Source organism: Lutra lutra, chromosome 1 (genome assembly GCF_902655055.1).
Source record: "Lutra lutra chromosome 1, mLutLut1.2, whole genome shotgun sequence".
Lineage (NCBI taxonomy): Eukaryota > Metazoa > Chordata > Mammalia > Carnivora > Mustelidae > Lutra > Lutra lutra.
Window position 1 is genome coordinate 29390312 of NC_062278.1, and position 17761 is coordinate 29408072.

Genomic DNA, 17761 nt, shown 5'->3' on the forward strand with positions numbered 1-17761 from the left:
TTCTCCATTCTAAGTATCTATGAACTCCCTGCTAGGAAAAATGAAGAAAACAGTATATCTACATTTCTTTTCATATGCCGGCCCACACCCTTATTTCCCAACTCTCTTGCTGTTCTTTATAACATTAGTATAACCGACATTCTTATCTAAGTATTTCATTGTTCCTTTTATTGTTAAGCAGACAAGAAGAAAGAAGTGATAACAGGCTACAACCCAATTTAGAATATTTAGGACAGTTAGGACTTTTGAGCTGATGAGATTTAGAAGAGCTTTTTGGATTTTGAATTGATGCTGTAATAGGATGAGACTTTGCATTGGGATGGACGTAAATCTTTGGGAACCAGAGAGCAAATTGCGGTAGGCTTAATTAAGTTCACATTCTAATTGCTGGAACCTGTGAATATGTTATTTTACAAGACAAAATAGACTACAGATCTTTTTTTTTTTTTTTTTAAGTTACAGGGCTTGAGATGGGGAGATTATCTTGGATTGTTTAAGATAGGTGGATCCAATTTAATCACATGATGTCGTCTGAGCCTACTGTTGCCACGTAAGTAGAAAGTTTCTCAACTAAGTAATGTGGGTGGCCTCTAGAAGCTGGGAATGACCTTCAGTTTACAGCTAGTAAAAAAATAAGAACTTTGATCCTACAATCATAAGGAAAAAAAAATTCTGCCAGCAACTCCTATATAGCAGGAAACAATTCTCCCCTAGAAACTCCAGAAAAGAATGCAGCCACCTGCTTACTTGATCTGGTCCACTGAGACCCACAAGAGATTTCTGATCTTACATAAATGTAAAATAATAAATTTGTGTTGATTTAAGACACCAAATTTATGGTAATTTGTTAAGGCAGTAAGGGAAAGGTGGAAACTGTTTTAGTTCATTTTAATCCTTCCTTATATTAAGAGCATTCCACTCATGTAATCTCTACTTACTTCTTGACCATATCAGGATCCTATTAAGAGGAAGGAGTGGGTGGTAGGGATAATAGACAGCTATGGCCAGTGCCTGCCACAGATAACTAGTCCCCCTGATTTGGTTTATGTCTCTAGTCCTACCTCTCAGACTTTCCCCTCATGCTTTATGATCCAGCACTTCTAATCTATGAGATTATCTTCAGTTTCTATGCTCTTGGTAATTCAGTTCTCCCCTTTCTGGAACACCTTTAGCCAATTGCTTCATATTATCCTATTAACCCATCTCCTGGCTTTCACTCTACTTCTTAATGCATATTCTTTCACTAAGTCTTCTTGACTTCAAGATAACATTACAGTGTTTATTCAGTTCTGCGTCTGCCCTTTATCCATACACAATTATGCTTTTGTTAAACCTAAAGCTAGCCAGTTATTTCACTAGCAGAATGAGTTTATTTGGGAATAGCAGAGGAATTACAATTCAGGACAAGCAAACTATAGTGAATCATCGGCAAGTCCAGAGAACCAAATGAGAGAGGTTTATTTCTATGGAGGACAGGACAAAACTGTGAAGGACTTTCCTGAACAAAAGTGCATTGGAGTGGGGTGAGAGTTTGAACTTTTTTTTAAAAAAAAATTTTAACAATTTTATTTGAGAGAGTAAGAGAACGCATGAGTGATGAAACATGAGTGTGGAGTGTGCTGCAGACTGGGGGAGAGGCAGAGGGAGAAGCAGAGGGAGAGGCAGAAGCAGACTCCCCACTGCAGACCAGGAAGCCCAAGGTGGGGCGAGGGGGTTCCATCCTACGACTCCAGGATCATGACCGGAGCCTGCACCAAAGGCAGATCTCAACTGACTGAACCACCCAGGTGTCCCTAAAGAGTTTGAACTTCTCATTGGCTATTCCTATTGCTGGGCAAGGAGAAAAGTTTACTGGGGCAGTAAATTAAGCTTCTTCCTGCTGAGGATGCAAGGTATGGCTCTTCCCTCCCTCCCCGCCCCCTCTTCTCTGCATGCAATTGACAACCCGTGGTAGTCCCAGAGAGCTCTCCCTTCAAGGCTTCTCCTGCTCCATTTGAGATGATATTTCCTTTATTTTCACAGTATATACCATAATAAATTATGTTTGTGTTTACCTTCTGTCTCTCCTTCTGACTCTTACCAGTGGCTACAGCTGTGGTCAAATGTTTGTTAATATGATCATTATACCTAATAATATTCATGACTTGAGTGTTTGAATTATGTGTTCTTCATAAAGAAATTATACTGAACAGTACTCACTATAGACCTACACACACTTTTCATAGTTTACATTATTAAAGTTTTTTTAAATGTACAAAAGTGGAGAGATTATAATTAATCCCCATTAACAATACTTCAACTTCAATAATCATCAATATTTTCATATACATTTTAAAATCAGAAAGCCAGTACATTATATCCCAGCAGCATGACCTATTGTCAACAGGGATTGACTTACATCTAAAATGAGGAAACATATTTCAATTCTCCAGGATTATAGTTCTGGGGAACTTTAACATCAATGACAGACAAAACACTCTCAAAAAGAACCATGAAGTACTACCAGTGACCAAGAAGAAAAAAAAGAAGGTTCTCTTACAGACTAGAATCTGAAAAACAAGTGTCCTGGATGGCCATCACATGCTACAGGACTTGTCCATGAAAGCCATTCCTGCCAATTATGACTTAATTCAAGACAAAGTTCAAGTATTTTGTTTTCGTTTCTGTTTACAACAGCCGACTTCAGTATTAGCAATTGAGAAAACGCGTCCCTGCTCTCTTGGATAAATGACATTCGCTGAAGATTGCTTGAACTCATTTATCCCAAAACAAAAGCAGCGGGCTCTCTGCGCCCACAAGGAGGTAGGGGTTTCTTGTAGGAAGGCTGGAGGGGTGTGGGGTGTTTAGAGGAACCCCATCCAGAACCCATCCAGATCCCAGGCAAAGGAGCATTCTTTAAAAGGTAGGAAGAACGAAAAGACAAAGGCTCTGAACCTAGGCCTGGAATAGGAACACGGCTTAACAAAGCGAGCACCTAAGGTTCCTCACTCTCCCTACCTCGAATGGGGGGCGGGGGGGGGGGGAGGAATAGGCCCGAACTACACTTCCCAGAATGCAAAGCAGTGGGGCGGTGCTAAAGAAATGGTGTGTTTTTACCTTAACGTGGCTCCAGGAGCTTCGGGTTTGATTATAAACTGCAGTCGCTCTTCTTGGCTCTCCTTAACCTCAGCCTAATTGGCTCCGTAGTAGTGGCGTGGGAGGGCGCTTAGACGTCACGGGCAGCGGTTGAATGGAGGCTCTCAGCCCCGCGAGCTGACGGTAAATGAAGTCCCAACTCTGGTCAGAGCCGTAGCTTCTCTAACTATGTTGGAGCAAGAGAACTACATTACCCAGTAAGCCTCGGGGCTGGGAGACGGCGTGGGGGCGGCACCTCACGTCTGGTACAGTCATCCCAAGCCTCTTCGGCGGGACTGTGATGGCTGGAGAGATGACGATCTTAGGTCAGTGACCAGGGGTTCCTTGTGGTTGTTGTGGACACCCGCGCAGTTTGGGGAGGCCGGGATGGGCGTGGGTGGTTGTCACTTCCTGGGTCCAGTTGGCGCAGTGGGAAGGATTCCGGAAAGGTGACTTACAGGCGGTTTTTGGTTCTTCGGGGCGTCGGATTGAGGGTCGCGTCTAGAAACGGTCTGGGCCAGAGTAGGCCATGTGGGGCCGGCGGCCACCCTCTGCGTACATCCCAGGGACATCGGGCCTCGGGAAGGGTTCTTTTCGAAAAGTCGTTGATTTTGAATCGTTGGTTGAATTTGGGCCTTTGGGAGGCTGCAAGAACGTGCGTCTCCAGGACCCCTTTGTAGAGCAGTACCGGCGGCCTGAGCTGTAGACGCAGGGGACGCTGCGTTTTGAGAGAGCCAGGCCTCTTGGAGGTATAGTCTGATGCACTCTCCGCCAATCTGGGTTAGTAATCAACCGTCCCCGAGCGAGAAGATAATGAAATGTTTCTGGCGTTCTCCATGTAGGAGCTAGAGGAAAGTGGGGTTGGCACTTGATTTCTTTTCTTTTCTTTTTTTTTTTTTTTGAGTTATGTGTTGATGAGGATGAGCTCACAATTAGTAAAACAGACTCCTGCCAGTTGACGTTTTGGGTCGTATGTAACATGTATGGACATAGTCTCCTGAAACCAAGTAACAGATTAGTTGTAAATTCGAAGTGGCATCTTTCTTCATCCCTAATGTTTACGATCTGCGTGGCGTTTGTTCATATTTGTGTGTGTATGTATGTGTGTGTGTTTCTTTAAATCATTATTTGTTGAGCATCTGCTGTGTCCTAGGAGCCATTCCTAGTGCAAGGGATACAACAGAGAATAAAACCTGCCTTCAGGGAGCTTTATGTTGCATTTAGGGTTAGACATTTATGGTTCTCCTTCCCTAAATGTTAACTTCTGCAAGAAGTATTTGCTTAATTCGTATTTATTTATTTTTTTAAAGATTTTATTTATTTATTTGACAGAGAGAGATCACAAGTAGACGGAGAGGCAGGCAGAGAGAGAGAGAGAGAGAGGGAAGCAGGCTCCCTGCTGAGCAGAGAGCCCGATGTGGGACTCGATCCCAGGACACCAAGATCATGACCTGAGCCGAAGGCATCGGCTTAACCCACTGAGCCACCCAGGCGCCCAACTTAATTCGTATTTAAATACAGAAAAAGTTAATTGTTTCTGTTAATTAATTCTGCTGTAAAGTAGCAGTTTCATATTTAAACAACTTTCAAAATAATTTTCCCAATTTATCCAGTTCATTCTTTTGAAAGGAAAAAGAACATGAGGGGATAAAAAGTTTTAGCCCTTCAATAACAGAGTTTTTGCTGTCGAAATTCTAATAATGGAGTTTCTTTTTAGTAATGATAAAGCTGTCTATAAAGCTATGAGATCTAAATATTAATTGACCAAGAAATTGAATTATATCTATATTCCATTTATCTAGTTTTTGGTAGAGATAAATGGCTTTTCCTGTCAGCATCAGCACAATTATTTATGTTTTTACTTTATCTTCACCCATAGGTGACGTAGTCAGACATACAACTACAGGGTTTTTGTTTTTGTTTTTTTGGTTGTTTCTTCATTTTAACGGTATTATAGTCGTTTTGCATTATGAAAAACTTGATGTCTGAGGGAAGTGTTATCTATAGTACTATAAAAGAAAATATTTGAGAGTGCATTAGTCTTGTTTCAAAGAGTGATATTAAAGAGACTTTGCTATGGTAATTTAGCATATTGTACTAGTTTAATAAAACATATGTTTTAATTTGCCTATATTTCAGGATCAGCTGTTTTGACTCTCCTGTTGGCTGGCTATTTGGCACAACAGTATTTACCGTTGCCTACTCCTAAAGTGATTGGCATTGACCTTGGTACCACCTACTGTTCTGTTGGGGTGTTTTTCCCTGGTACGGGAAAAGTAAAGGTCATTCCAGATGAAAATGGGCATATCAGTATACCCAGCATGGTGTCGTTTACTGACAGTGATGTATATGTGGGTTATGAAAGCTTAGAGCTGGCAGATTCAAATCCTCAGAACACAATATATGATGCCAAGAGATTCATAGGCAAGATTTTTACCCCAGAAGAGCTGGAGGCTGAAGTTGGCAGATACCCATTTAAGGTAAGTGATTAAGCTAAAAATCTATTGTAATTTTAGTTCAGCATACGGTTTCAGTTGATGCCTTGGCCTCAAGTTACAAAACCTTCTGTTTCAATTTACTTAGTCTGCATGGAAGCTACATTATAACAGGCTGTCCTACAGCAATTCCAGGATGAGTTAATTCATGGGCTTCACAGAGCTACTGTGTTCTTGCTCTGCCATTTTCAGAATATCTTCTCTCAGAATATCTGCTTAGCTCTTTTTTCACTGTAGCAAGAAAGCTGATGAAACCCCATGAAATATGGTTGGATGGAGGGATGATGGATGTCTGCTTGCCTGCCTGCTTAGCTCTTCCGTTGTAGCAAGAAGACTAATGAAGCCCCATGTACTATGGATGGATGGATGGATGGATGGATGTCCAGATAGATGGATAGATGCTCTCTGTGTTAGGATAATCATATTTATATACTTAAAAGAGATAATAGAGGCATGCGATTTTATGACTTGTTTGAAACTCAGCAATATGACATGATTCCTTAGAATGATATTTGGAGTTTTTTAAGTTTCTAAGTGTTGTGATTTTTGTTGTTTATGTTTCATGTGGGATCTGATAGGATAGTGTCTTTGGGTCTCATTTTAATAGTATCTGTAGCTTGTTTTTATTTTTCCCTGATAGGTTGGTAGATGGTCAAGTTTTCATCATTAAAACCTAATTATGTAGTCTAGAATGATGGGGGTAAAATTCTTATAATTTCTTAGAAGAATAATTCCCTTTACTCTTAATATGAATAGTCTTTGGTGAAAGTAGGATAGTATGTTTTAGAATTAACCTCGTTTTTTAAATGCACAACCACATTAGCAGGGATAGTGATCTAATACATGTTTTCATGGAAATATGAATGTAAGTGATATTTGATTCTTTTTTTTTTATTTTTAAAATTTTTTTTTAATTTTTTTATTAACATATAATGTATTATTAGTCCCAGGGGTACAGGTCTGTGAATTGCCAGGTTTATACACTTTACAGCACTCACCATAGCACATACCTTCCCCAATGTCCATAACCCTACTACCCTCTCCCTACCCCCCTCCCCCGACAACCCTCAGTTTGTTTTGTGAAATTAAGAGTTTCTTATGGTTTGTCTCCCTCCCAACCCCATCTTGTTTCATTTATTCTTTTCATACCCCCCAAACCCCCCACATTGCTACTCACCTTCCTCAAGTGATACTTGATTCTTGGATAAGAACATAATGAAGTACTAAATTATTCTTGTTAATATGTTCCAGAGCATTTTTTTCAGGTATCTATTATTTTTGGAAACAAGTTAACTAAATAAAAAAGATCCTAAGTCAAATACATGATCCAGCAACTTTTATTCCTTATATATTTCATCTTTTTTTCTTTCATTCATTTAACATATATATTAAGAATCTTCTGTGTTGCCTTCATATGCTTGGTGATGGATTATTTTTATTTTGCTGTTATTGTAGATTTCACTTTATGGATTTTTAAAGTATAGCTTTTAATAACTTCTAATCTTAGTAAATGATAGATTACAAATAAATGACCTTATAAAGTTTTTCTTGAGTAAGTCCAGTGTGCATGTATGTATTTAAGTATATGTGTATATGTGTATATGTATGATTTTACTTTTCTTTTTTTTTTCTTTTTTTTTTTTTTTTTTTTTGGCAAATCCTATCCACAGGTTTTAAACAAAAACGGAATGGTTGAGTTTTCTGTGACAAGTAATGAGACCATCACCGTTACCCCAGAATACGTTGGCTCTAGACTATTGTTGAAGTTAAAGGAAATGGCAGAGGAATATCTTGGAATGCCAGTTGCCAATGCTGTTATTTCTGTACCAGCAGAATTCGATCTAAAACAGAGAAATTCAACAATTGAAGCGGCTAACCTTGCAGGTAATATCACCCTTGCTTGAGCTGTATTTTTCTCAAAATGTTCTTAGGTTGAAAATCTTCCGTAGTAAGGTGTATCACTTTGAAAACCACCTAACTAGGCACATAAATAAACCCAAAATGGGTTAATTAGGTGGATTTTGATATGCTTACAAACAAAAATTAAGAAAATTCTATAGCACAATGTAAGTTGCAACATACTATGACAATAGCCAGTCAGGTAGGCCTCTAACAAAGGCTGAGAACGTGGGTGCATGTTAGCAATGAAGAATTTTTTTCTACAAACTTTCTTTAATGTTAAGATGACTGAAATATTTTTTTGAAAATCTGAGGTAGAAGAGAACTCATTTGAAGCCATTCATTAAATATTGAGTGCCTTGGTAAATGAAACAAATAAATCTCCGTTCTCATGGAACTTATATTCCACTGGAGGGAAACAGAAAGTCTGTATTAAAGATAAGTATATTCTGGGGTTTCCCGCTCTTAGCATTATTGACATTTTGGGCTAGATAATTCTGTGTTGTGGGTAACTGTCCTGTGCAGTATAGGTCAGTTAGCTCACCCCTAACCTCTGCTCATTAGGTGCTAGCAGCCCTCTCCTCTCCAAGTAGTGACAACCTTTTGTCTTCAAATGCTGTCAGATATTCCCTAAGGGGCAGAATTGCCCCGGGTTGAGAACCCTGATAAAACATACATCAGAAAGTAACATGCTATGGAAGAAAAAAAGAACAGAACAGGAAGAGGATTGCTGGTGGTGATCAGGAAGTGGGGGACCTTGCAGGTTTTAGAGTGGTCGGGTAGGCCTCATTGAGAAAATAACGTTTAAGCATATTTGAAGGAGACGACGAGGTTGTTAGCCAAGCTGATGTATAGGGGAAGGGTGTTGCAGGGGAGAGAACAGTCAGTGTAGCAGCCATCAAATGAGAATTTGCTAGTGCTTACGAAGATGGGAAGTTGGTCAGTGTGACCAGAGCGGGGTGAGCGATGAAGTCAGAGAGTTAAGGGAAAAGGTATGAAAGGTTTTTAAATAAATTCTTCAGAATTGGAATAGTTTTTTATGGCTCCTGATACATAAATGCCATATTACTTTCCAACCGCTCATGACATGTGGCAGTTGGTTAAAGTAGGAAGTTTGTGCAAGGAAATCTGATCTTTTGTGCCTAAACTTTTACTGTTTCGCATTACCATCAAGATCAGATTTGCTGTACATTTCAGATTTACATTTGAGAGTCTTAAATTTTAAGTACGTTTTTAAGAGTCATTGTACCGATGGGAATGCTCTATGGTCTGTGGTGTGAGTGGGAGGGGTAGAGAGGAATAAATCTACATCTAAAATTTTTTTATAATCTCTTCTGTTTACTTACCTGCTTTTTTTCAAATGCTCTGAATTTGGTGTGGATTTGCTTGAGATTCTTTACCCCTCTGTTCCTCTCCTTGCTCACACGTGCGTACGCTTGCTCTCTCCAAAATAAATCAATAGAAATAAAAAAACAAATTTTTTTTTCACTGCACTCACTTTAAAAAGAGTGTAGTAAGCTTATTTCATTTCCACAGGAATTTATTATAATGCATAACGATTAAAGTTTTATTATTCTTCTATTCCCAAGTAAAATAATGAAAATTAAAAGGGGCTAGGATTTTTTTAAATTAAATATTAAGTAATACAGAACATAATGATATATTCCACTAAATCTGGGCTTTTCTTATATTAATAATTTTTAAGATGATTTTAATGATTCCATTTAGAACAACCAATATTTATCATTCCCATTTCACTATTTTTTTTAAAGATTTATTTATTTATTTATTTGACAGACAGAGATCACAAGTAGGCAGAGAGGCAGGCAGAGAGAGAGAGAGGTGGAAGCAGGCTCCCTGCTGAGCAGAGAGCCCGATGCGGGGCTTGATCCCAGGACCCTGGAATCATGACCTAGCCGAAGGCAGAGGCTTTAACCCACTGAGCCACCCAGGCGCCCCCATTTCACTATTTTTGATGGGTTTGTGACTGCTCCCATTGTTACTCAGTGGAGTCCTTGTCACATAAAACACACTAACATGGTATGAGGTTGAGTGGGAAGGAATTTTGATAATGCTGTCCTCTGATGACTTGTTCTTCCTTCCAACCAATCTTACAGGACTGAAGATCTTGAGGGTAATAAATGAACCCACAGCGGCAGCTATGGCCTATGGCCTTCACAAGGCTGATGTCTTTCATGTCTTGGTGATAGATTTGGGCGGAGGAACTCTAGATGTGTCATTGCTGAATAAACAAGGAGGAATGTTTCTAACCCGAGCAATGTCTGGTAAGAAAAATACATGGAGACTGAAAGAGGTTCAGACGTGCTTTTCTTATTAGCACACCTAATGTGTTGTGTTGATTTTAAAACTGTTTTCAGGGGGCACCTGGGTGACTCAGTTGGTCAAGCATCCGACTCTTGGTTTAGACTCAGGACACAATCTCAGGATTATGAGATTGAGCCCCGTATGAGGCTCTGCATTTGGTGTGGATTTGCTTGAGATTCTTTACCCCTCTGTTCTTCTCCTTGCTCGCACGTGCGTACGCTTGCTCTCTCCAAAATAAATCAATAGAAATAAAAAAACAAAATTTTTTTCACTATACTTGGACTTCATTTTGGTGGTCTGTATATGTGATTTTATAACCACCATTTATATATATAATAACAACAAAAAGTGAAGTCTAAAAAAAATGAGCACCCTATCAAGCAAATAAATATATTGCCAGTTGTAGCTCACTGAGCCAGTAGGACTTCATGGCTGTGGTGAAGGGAACAGAAAGCAAGAAAAATCCTTTAAGTATTTACCCTAAAGATACAAATGTAGTGATCCGAAGGGGCACATGCACCCAAATGTTTATAGCAGCAATGTCCACAATAGCGGAACTATGGAAAGAACCTAGATGTCCATCAACAAATGAATGGATAAAGAAGATGTGGTATATATACACAATGGAATACTATGCAGCCATCAAAAGAAATGAAATCTTGCCATTTGCAGCAACGTGGATGGAACTAGAGGGTATCATGCTGAGTGAAATAAGTCAATCAGAGAAAGACAATTATCATATAATCTCTCTGATATGAGGAATTTGAGAGGCAGGATAGGGGGTCATGGGGGTTAGGGAAGGAAAAAATGAAACAAGATGGAATCAGGAGAGAGACAAACCATAAGAGACTCTAAATCTCACAAAACAAACTGAGGGTTGTTGTGGGGTTGCGGGGAGGGTTAGGTTGGCTGGGTTATGGACATTGGGGAAGGTATGTGCTATGGTGAGTGCTGTGAAATGTGTAAGCCTGATGGTTCACAGACCTGTACTCCTGAGGCAAATAATACATTATATGTTAATAAAAAAATGAAAAAAGAAAAATCCTTTAAAACGAAGAGTGATCAGTTTATTTCATTTGATAACATGTTTTACAAAATATGTTTAGAAAATCTAGTAATAGTGTTCCCTAGGAAATTATAGGATTTTGTATTCTAAATCTTTTAAGTTTTTTTTTGTTTGTTTGTTTTTGTTGTTGTTGTTGTTTTAATTTCAAGAATGGAGGCTGTTTGAAAAGTGAAGCTATAAGTTATAGGTTGTCTAACTTTAGCATTTTTCTTTTTCCTACCTGGACTCTTTAGAACCATATGCAATGCCAGGGATTTGTATTAACATTAACCTTTTGCTTTTAAATCTCTCTCTCTCTCTTTCTTTTTTAAATTTTAGCTCTTAAGCAAGCGAAAGGATTAAAAGAAAAAGATAAAATGGCTACTGTTACTTTTTAATTATAAAGACTTTTTTTTCTCTTGAGAGTAGTAACATTCAGTGTTTTTAAATTGCTATTAAAAGCTAATCTTTCGTCAACTTTTATCTTTGGAAAAATTATTTGATATCATTAAGTGATAGTTCATTTTTTATTAAAAATTTTTAACCAGGGGCTCCTGGGTGGCTCAGTGGGTTAAAGCTGCTGCCTTCGGCTCAGGTCATGATCTCAGGGTCCTGGGATCAAGCCCCGCATCGGGCTCTCTGCTCAGCAGGGAGCCTGCTTCCTCCTCTCTCTCTCTGCCTGCCTCTCTACCTACTTGTAATCTCTCTGCCTATCAAATAAAACAAATAAAATCTTAAAAAAAATTTTTTTAACCAGATATCCACTGTTTTTAAATAATAGACATTAGAGTTAAAATTATTTTAATCCAATTATTTTACATCAGTCTTTGTGTGAATAAAATCTAAAGAGTTAAGTATGTTAAGCAAGAGATTTGTTATTCCTAGTATATTGTTTTCATACATGCTACACAGACATTATATATATATATATATATATATATATATACACACACACATGTACACATACAAATACATAAGTATAACATATGCCTTTTTATTTCTAACTTAGGAAACAATAAACTTGGAGGACAGGACTTCAATCAAAGACTTCTTCAGTATTTATATAAACAGATCTATCAAACATATGGCTTTCTACCCTCTAGGAAAGAGGAAATTCACAGATTAAGACAAGCTGTGGAAATGGTCAAATTAAATCTGACTCTTCATCAGTCTGCTCAGTTGTCAGTATTACTAACAGTGGAGGAAAAGGACAAGAAGGAGCCTCGGAGTAGTGACACTGACCTGCCAAAGGACAGATTTTCTCCCGCTGATGGCCACCATGTAAACAGCGTGGTTGGAGCTGGGCTTTCTGAAAAGAAAAGTGGAGAAAGTCAGGTGTTATTTGAAACAGAAATATCACGGAAGCTCTTTGACACCCTTAATGAAGATCTCTTCCAGAAAATACTTGTACCCATTCAGCAAGTATTAAAAGAAGGCCACCTGGAGAAGACTGAGATCGATGAGGTGGTTTTGGTTGGGGGTTCTACTCGTATTCCTCGAATCCGCCAAGTCATTCAGGAGTTCTTTGGAAAGGATCCCAACACTTCTGTAGACCCTGACCTGGCAGTGGTGACAGGAGTGGCTATCCAAGCAGGGATTGATGGGGGCTCCTGGCCTCTCCAAGTCAGTGCTTTAGAAATTCCCAATAAGCATTTACAAAAGACCAACTTCAACTGAATTATGGAGGAATGATTATTTGTGATTGTCTGATGAGCACTTCCTCTTTATCAGACCACCTCCTCCAATAAAGAAAAGTCTCTAAAATACTCAGAAATTTACCTGAAAGGTAGCATTTAGATACACAGAATTTTACATAACATTTGGTTTTAGGATTAAATGTGACCAGATTGAGCCTACGTGATTTTGGAGAGATCTCATTCCAACAAATACTTTTCACATGGTAGAGTTGAAGTAAAACTGTTGCAGGAGCATGGGTGGTTTTGTTTTCTGGATTCTGTAAGTAGATAACCACATGCACTTAAAAGGACATTCTGTAAACATTGCCTAGTGCCAATATTACGTACGATTCCCAGTTCTTACTAAATTGTATTAGCAGGAGCTGGTAATTGATATACTTGGATATCACATGTAACTATTAGTTTGAACTATACTTGAAGGACAGTATTGGTGTCAGGTTTTTACATTGGCTGGGAGATAGCAGTATTAGGAATATAAGCTGCATATATAATGTTCAGTAACTGCCATATTATGTAATAAATTTACTTTAACAAATTCCATTACGTGTCCTATTTACATAACCTGCATTCTTCAGATTTTTAAATTATTTATTGTATCAACTTTCTTTCTAAAATAGCTACAGATTGATTCAGGTGTTTCAATACCAGACAGTAAATGAAAGCAATGTATATTCCAGTTCTTTGGTTGCCATCATCATCTGTCTCTGCTTGGATTTCCATGATTCTGCCTGATTAAACACAGTTGGGAATTATTTATTTCATTTTACACATGTCTTAATGTCACAATAAAGCCATCATTACTATCTCTTCTTTGTTACCCAAGACCTTTGCAGACATTGATAAGTACCAGTAATTAGCCACAGTATTTATGTTTTTGTTCCTTTGTTTATTTTCAGTAAGCCCAGGAGCATGTAGCTTGCATTTGAACTATCCAATCATAGTTGATTCAGCTTTTACTGAGATTTTTTTTTCCATGTATTAGTTTTGAATGAGGAAAACATGCTTACTTGCAAATATTGTTGTTTCCCATTATCGTTTTACAGTAGTCCCAGTTGGACTGCTTTTAGCCTTAAGGTGGTTAGTATGTGATGCAAGTAAAAAAAAAAATTAAACATTGAAAGTAATGTGGCAATATAATGTGGAGGGCAATGTGGAAAAATTTCTACAAATCAGCATTTGTAGCAATTTTGTTTTGATTTTGTTTGTTTCCTTTTAGAAATGCTACAGGGACCAAGAAAGAAAATGTAGCAAGTAGTTCTATTACAGTGATGCCCAAAGTTGAAGGATTTTTTTTTTTCTTTTCCTTAATGCATGCTTCATACTAATATTCAAAGATTATACTCTGGTCAACATGTTCGTTAATGTAAAAAGTATGTCTGCTTTATCTGTTGTTGAATTTAAAGGTTATTCAATTTCCAGTCACCGAAAAAGAGAACTAAGCAAACATTTCAGCAACATCGAACATTTCAGCTTCTCACAGTAAAAAGCTTAATGTTCATATTTTTTGCAGATCTAAAAAAAAAAAAAATTGTAAGCGATGAGATTGCTGTTAAAACACAATTTCAATCCCATAGTTTTGTGTACAGATTGTCTAGTAAGTAGATAGAAAAGTAAAAAACGTTTGTTGACATATTTTAAAACTAACGGAGAAATGCCAAAGATGAATCCTTCACTGCATTATGAAAATCTTCAAGTGTTCTCTTGGACTTGATAGGAATCTTTAATAGACTTTAAAATCGGAAAAGATCTTTTTGCTTAGGTCTTAAGAGGAGAGTATTCAATCTATCAAAGTCTCCACATATATTATCAGCTTTAACCTAAAGCATTTTAACATTTTTTAAAAAATCTTGACTCTCTCAAATACATGAGATAGTTCAGGAAGATCTGTTACCACTCTTTAGTGGAAACAGTTTGCAAAACAGGGCAGCTAATCTCATACTAATGTTAGAATTTAAATAATTTGATCGTGTCCAAAAAAGAGAACTGCGGTGCTGGAACTTGGGGGCAAAAGTTTAGCGTATTCTCTAGAATAGTTGCGCCTTTAAAAATACAAAGCGATGTCTATCTTCAATCATATTTTAGGGGCCTCTGTATAAATGGTCTTGAAATCAATGTAGTTTATTTATTTAAAAAATCAAAATGCATCCCAAAAGGGACCGTTTATGCCTCATAATCTCGACATTTTCCGTAAAAGAATACGTTTTGGCTGTACATGTAACTAGTGTTTTTTGAAGTGCATTAACTTTTTAAATATTAACTGTTGTATGAGTAGAATATGTGAATGAGTAATTTATTTTGTATCAGGAATGTTTCGGTACTGTGTTTTCACTCCAACCACTGACTTAACAGATGCTACCATGTATAACATGTACTGAAATTTATATAGTTATTGTGCATAACAGATTGTGCCTCTTAAATTTGTGTGTGTACAGGTAATTCACATTTGAATGTAAATAAATACCACTTTGCAGTTTGTTTTTTAAACTGTGTACTTTTCTTTTTCCATGCACGGCTAGGCCAGAGTACATTTTTGAGGTTTATAAGTGAAAAGGGAAGCAGGGCCGGCTGATGGGATGCTCATGGCGCATGAGCTCTGTGGCTCTTGCCCTCTCCCCTGCATCCTGACGCTGGGGTTGCTTATGTCCTTTTCCACTTATTTTCCTAATTTAGAGGAGACAGTTCCTTTATCATAGAAGCAGCAGTTCCAGAATTCTGAATACCAATTCATGACCTTTGACTATAATGGAACAAAGACCTAAATTAATCTATAGTTAGTGAATAATCCTACATAATAGACTACTGTAATCCTTTGGTGGATTCAGTAATACTTCATCATTTTCTAATAAAGTTTGTCTTTGGATAAAAACTATATATACATATTTTATCTATTTAAATTCATTTGATTAATGTAGTCTTTTCAGATGAGCCCTTGAAGATAGTAGACTTGACTTTCCAATTGTTCCTGTGATTCCTTCATGGTTTTTCTAACCACCATTGCTGAGGGACTCATGAGGAAATACAGTGACACTCCCGTATTTAGTTTATTTAACCAACAAAAACACAGTAGCCCACTGAGATAGGCAGCCTACAGTGTAGCTTCCAGTGACCCCTATTTTCTGGTATTCATCTTTTGTGATCTTCCCTTGAATGTGTGCAAGATTGGAGGACTCCCTGCTAATGATGGGAGGTAGGTACATGGAGGTGAATAAGCTCCCCAGTGGACAACACCAACTTCCGGCTGTGAGAGCCTTCTCAAAAGCGAGCCCTCTCTTCCTTAGATAATGCGGCCACAGTTGAAATTCAAGTATAATCTCATGAGAGATTTAAACCAGAATAGTCCAGCTAAGTGGATTCCTGACCAAGGAAATTTTATTTTTGTGGTTTTAAGCCATTAAGTTTTGGATTAATTTGTTGTTCAGCAATAGAGTACTATGTACCAGTACTGCTCTAAATGTTTAATGATAGGGGCACCTGGGTGGCTCAGTGGTTAAGCGATTGCCTTTGGCTCAGGTCATAATCCTAGGGTCCTGGGATCAAGTCCTGTGTTGGGCTCCCTGCTCAGTGCGGAGTCTGCTTCTCCCCCTCCTTCTGCCCCTCTCCCCGCCACTCACTCTCTCTCAAATAAGTAAATAAGTAAAAATCTTTAAAAAAATGTTTTAGTGATGACCACTTAAGTTTTGTTCCAGCAAACCAATGAGTAGGTACTACTATCCCCATTTTCAGATAGGGAAATTAAGGCACAGGTGTGTCAAGAAATTTCCCTAGGATTGATTATACAGCTAGTAAGTGGCACAGAGTCAGGATTCAAATCCAATCCATGCTCAAATGCAGTGCTGTGCTGCTTTATCCATCACATAGTAAAACCCCATAGTACCGACTTTATTCAGTTACTTAACTACTGGATGGTATCCATGAAAGACTTATTTAGCAGATGATAGTAAAATTAAAGATTTTGATAATGCTATTTAATCCTTTATACTTCTGACTAAATAACTGTTTTTTGAGAGTACCTAGAGCAAAAAAAAGTACTTGATATTACAAACGCCTGTAGTAGAAAGATAAATAAGCAAAGAAGTTCAGTGACTCGCCAATTTATGTGGGATTGTAAGAAAACGCCACAGTAAAATAGGTTATTATTTTACCTATGACTCTCAAGCCCGATTCTATAGTTCTCAAGTTTCTGCAAATTATTGAAAATTTTCCTGAAGTATGAAAGAAAATAAATTTGCCTTGGTAAAGCATGTATTTACTTTGTAATAGGAATTAATTGACATTAAGTAAAAAAAATTTTTTTTAATTGACATTATTTGGATGTTAAAGCAGGACCAAATGCTGTTTTACACCTTATTGAATTAATTATCATCTGGCTTACTTAAAAAATCTCCTTGTAACTTTATTAACGTATGCATATCACATAAACACACATACATTTCTCCTGTTAAAGAGTTCATCCATTCACCTCAAATCATCTAACGTGGCCTATATAGTATTGGAAATTGGGAATTGGATCTCAGTTAGTACTTGTAATAACTGCTCTTCCTCTGTCTCCCACTTTGCTAAATTAAAGTTATTTTGCTGAATAAAAAATAAAATAAAAAAATAAAGTTATTTTGCTGAGATTAGTTCTGGTTGAAAAAGACTGTGGCAGAAAGTAGTTATGGCAGAACCTGCCGAATGCTATATTGCAGTATCTTTTCTATGAAAGATAGAAATATGTTTAAAGCAGCAACACCCACTGCTTTAAAACCTGGTTCCCATCTTCCTTTGCAGCTAGGGGTGGCTAGTGATACAATTCTGAACACTGAGATGTAAGCATAAATCCCTAGGTAAAAACCCCACAGGCTCTTTTTTTCTTTAAAGTTTACACATTTGTGCTATTAAATGTTTTGTTCCTCACCATTCCTTTCTTCTTGCAATGCAGGCAAAAGCAACAGGTTTTTCCAACTACCAACGAAGATGGGCTATGGATGATGTTTGAGCAAAAGATAGAAGCAGCCTGGTGGTATTATCGAACCACACTGGCCAACTTTGTCCTCTCTACCTTGAGACTTCTTTCCTCTTAAGAACAATAAACCCCACAAGGGGTGCCTGGCTGGCTCAGTTGGTAGAGCATACAACTCTTGATCTCAAGGCTGTGAGTTTGAGCCCCACATTAGGCATAAAAATTCCTTAAAAAAATTAAAAAT

General features: G+C 37.8%; 1 protein-coding gene across 1 annotated transcript; it reads left to right on the plus strand.

The window, feature by feature from the left end:
* Positions 1–3300: 3300 nt before the first annotated feature.
* On the plus strand, positions 3301–15059 carry HSPA13 (heat shock protein family A (Hsp70) member 13). Its single transcript, XM_047722003.1, has 5 exons — positions 3301–3440; positions 5254–5594; positions 7280–7493; positions 9626–9793; positions 11888–15059. Exons 1-5 carry the CDS (start codon positions 3416–3418, stop codon positions 12553–12555), a joined length of 1416 nt encoding a protein of 471 aa, XP_047577959.1. The 5' UTR covers positions 3301–3415; the 3' UTR covers positions 12556–15059.
* The last annotated feature ends 2702 nt before the right edge of the window (positions 15060–17761 follow it).

What these genes read in the sequence shown, in the direction of transcription:
- HSPA13 (XM_047722003.1), top strand. Translation starts at nt 3,416, where the DNA reads ATGGCTGGAGAGATGACGATCTTAG. An exon ending in TGGAGAGATGACGATCTTAG is followed by an intron (nt 3,441 to 5,253) that starts GTCAGTGACCAG and finishes CCTATATTTCAG; the next exon opens with GATCAGCTGTTTTGACTCTC. An exon ending in TGAAGCGGCTAACCTTGCAG is followed by an intron (nt 7,494 to 9,625) that starts GTAATATCACCC and finishes CCAATCTTACAG; the next exon opens with GACTGAAGATCTTGAGGGTA.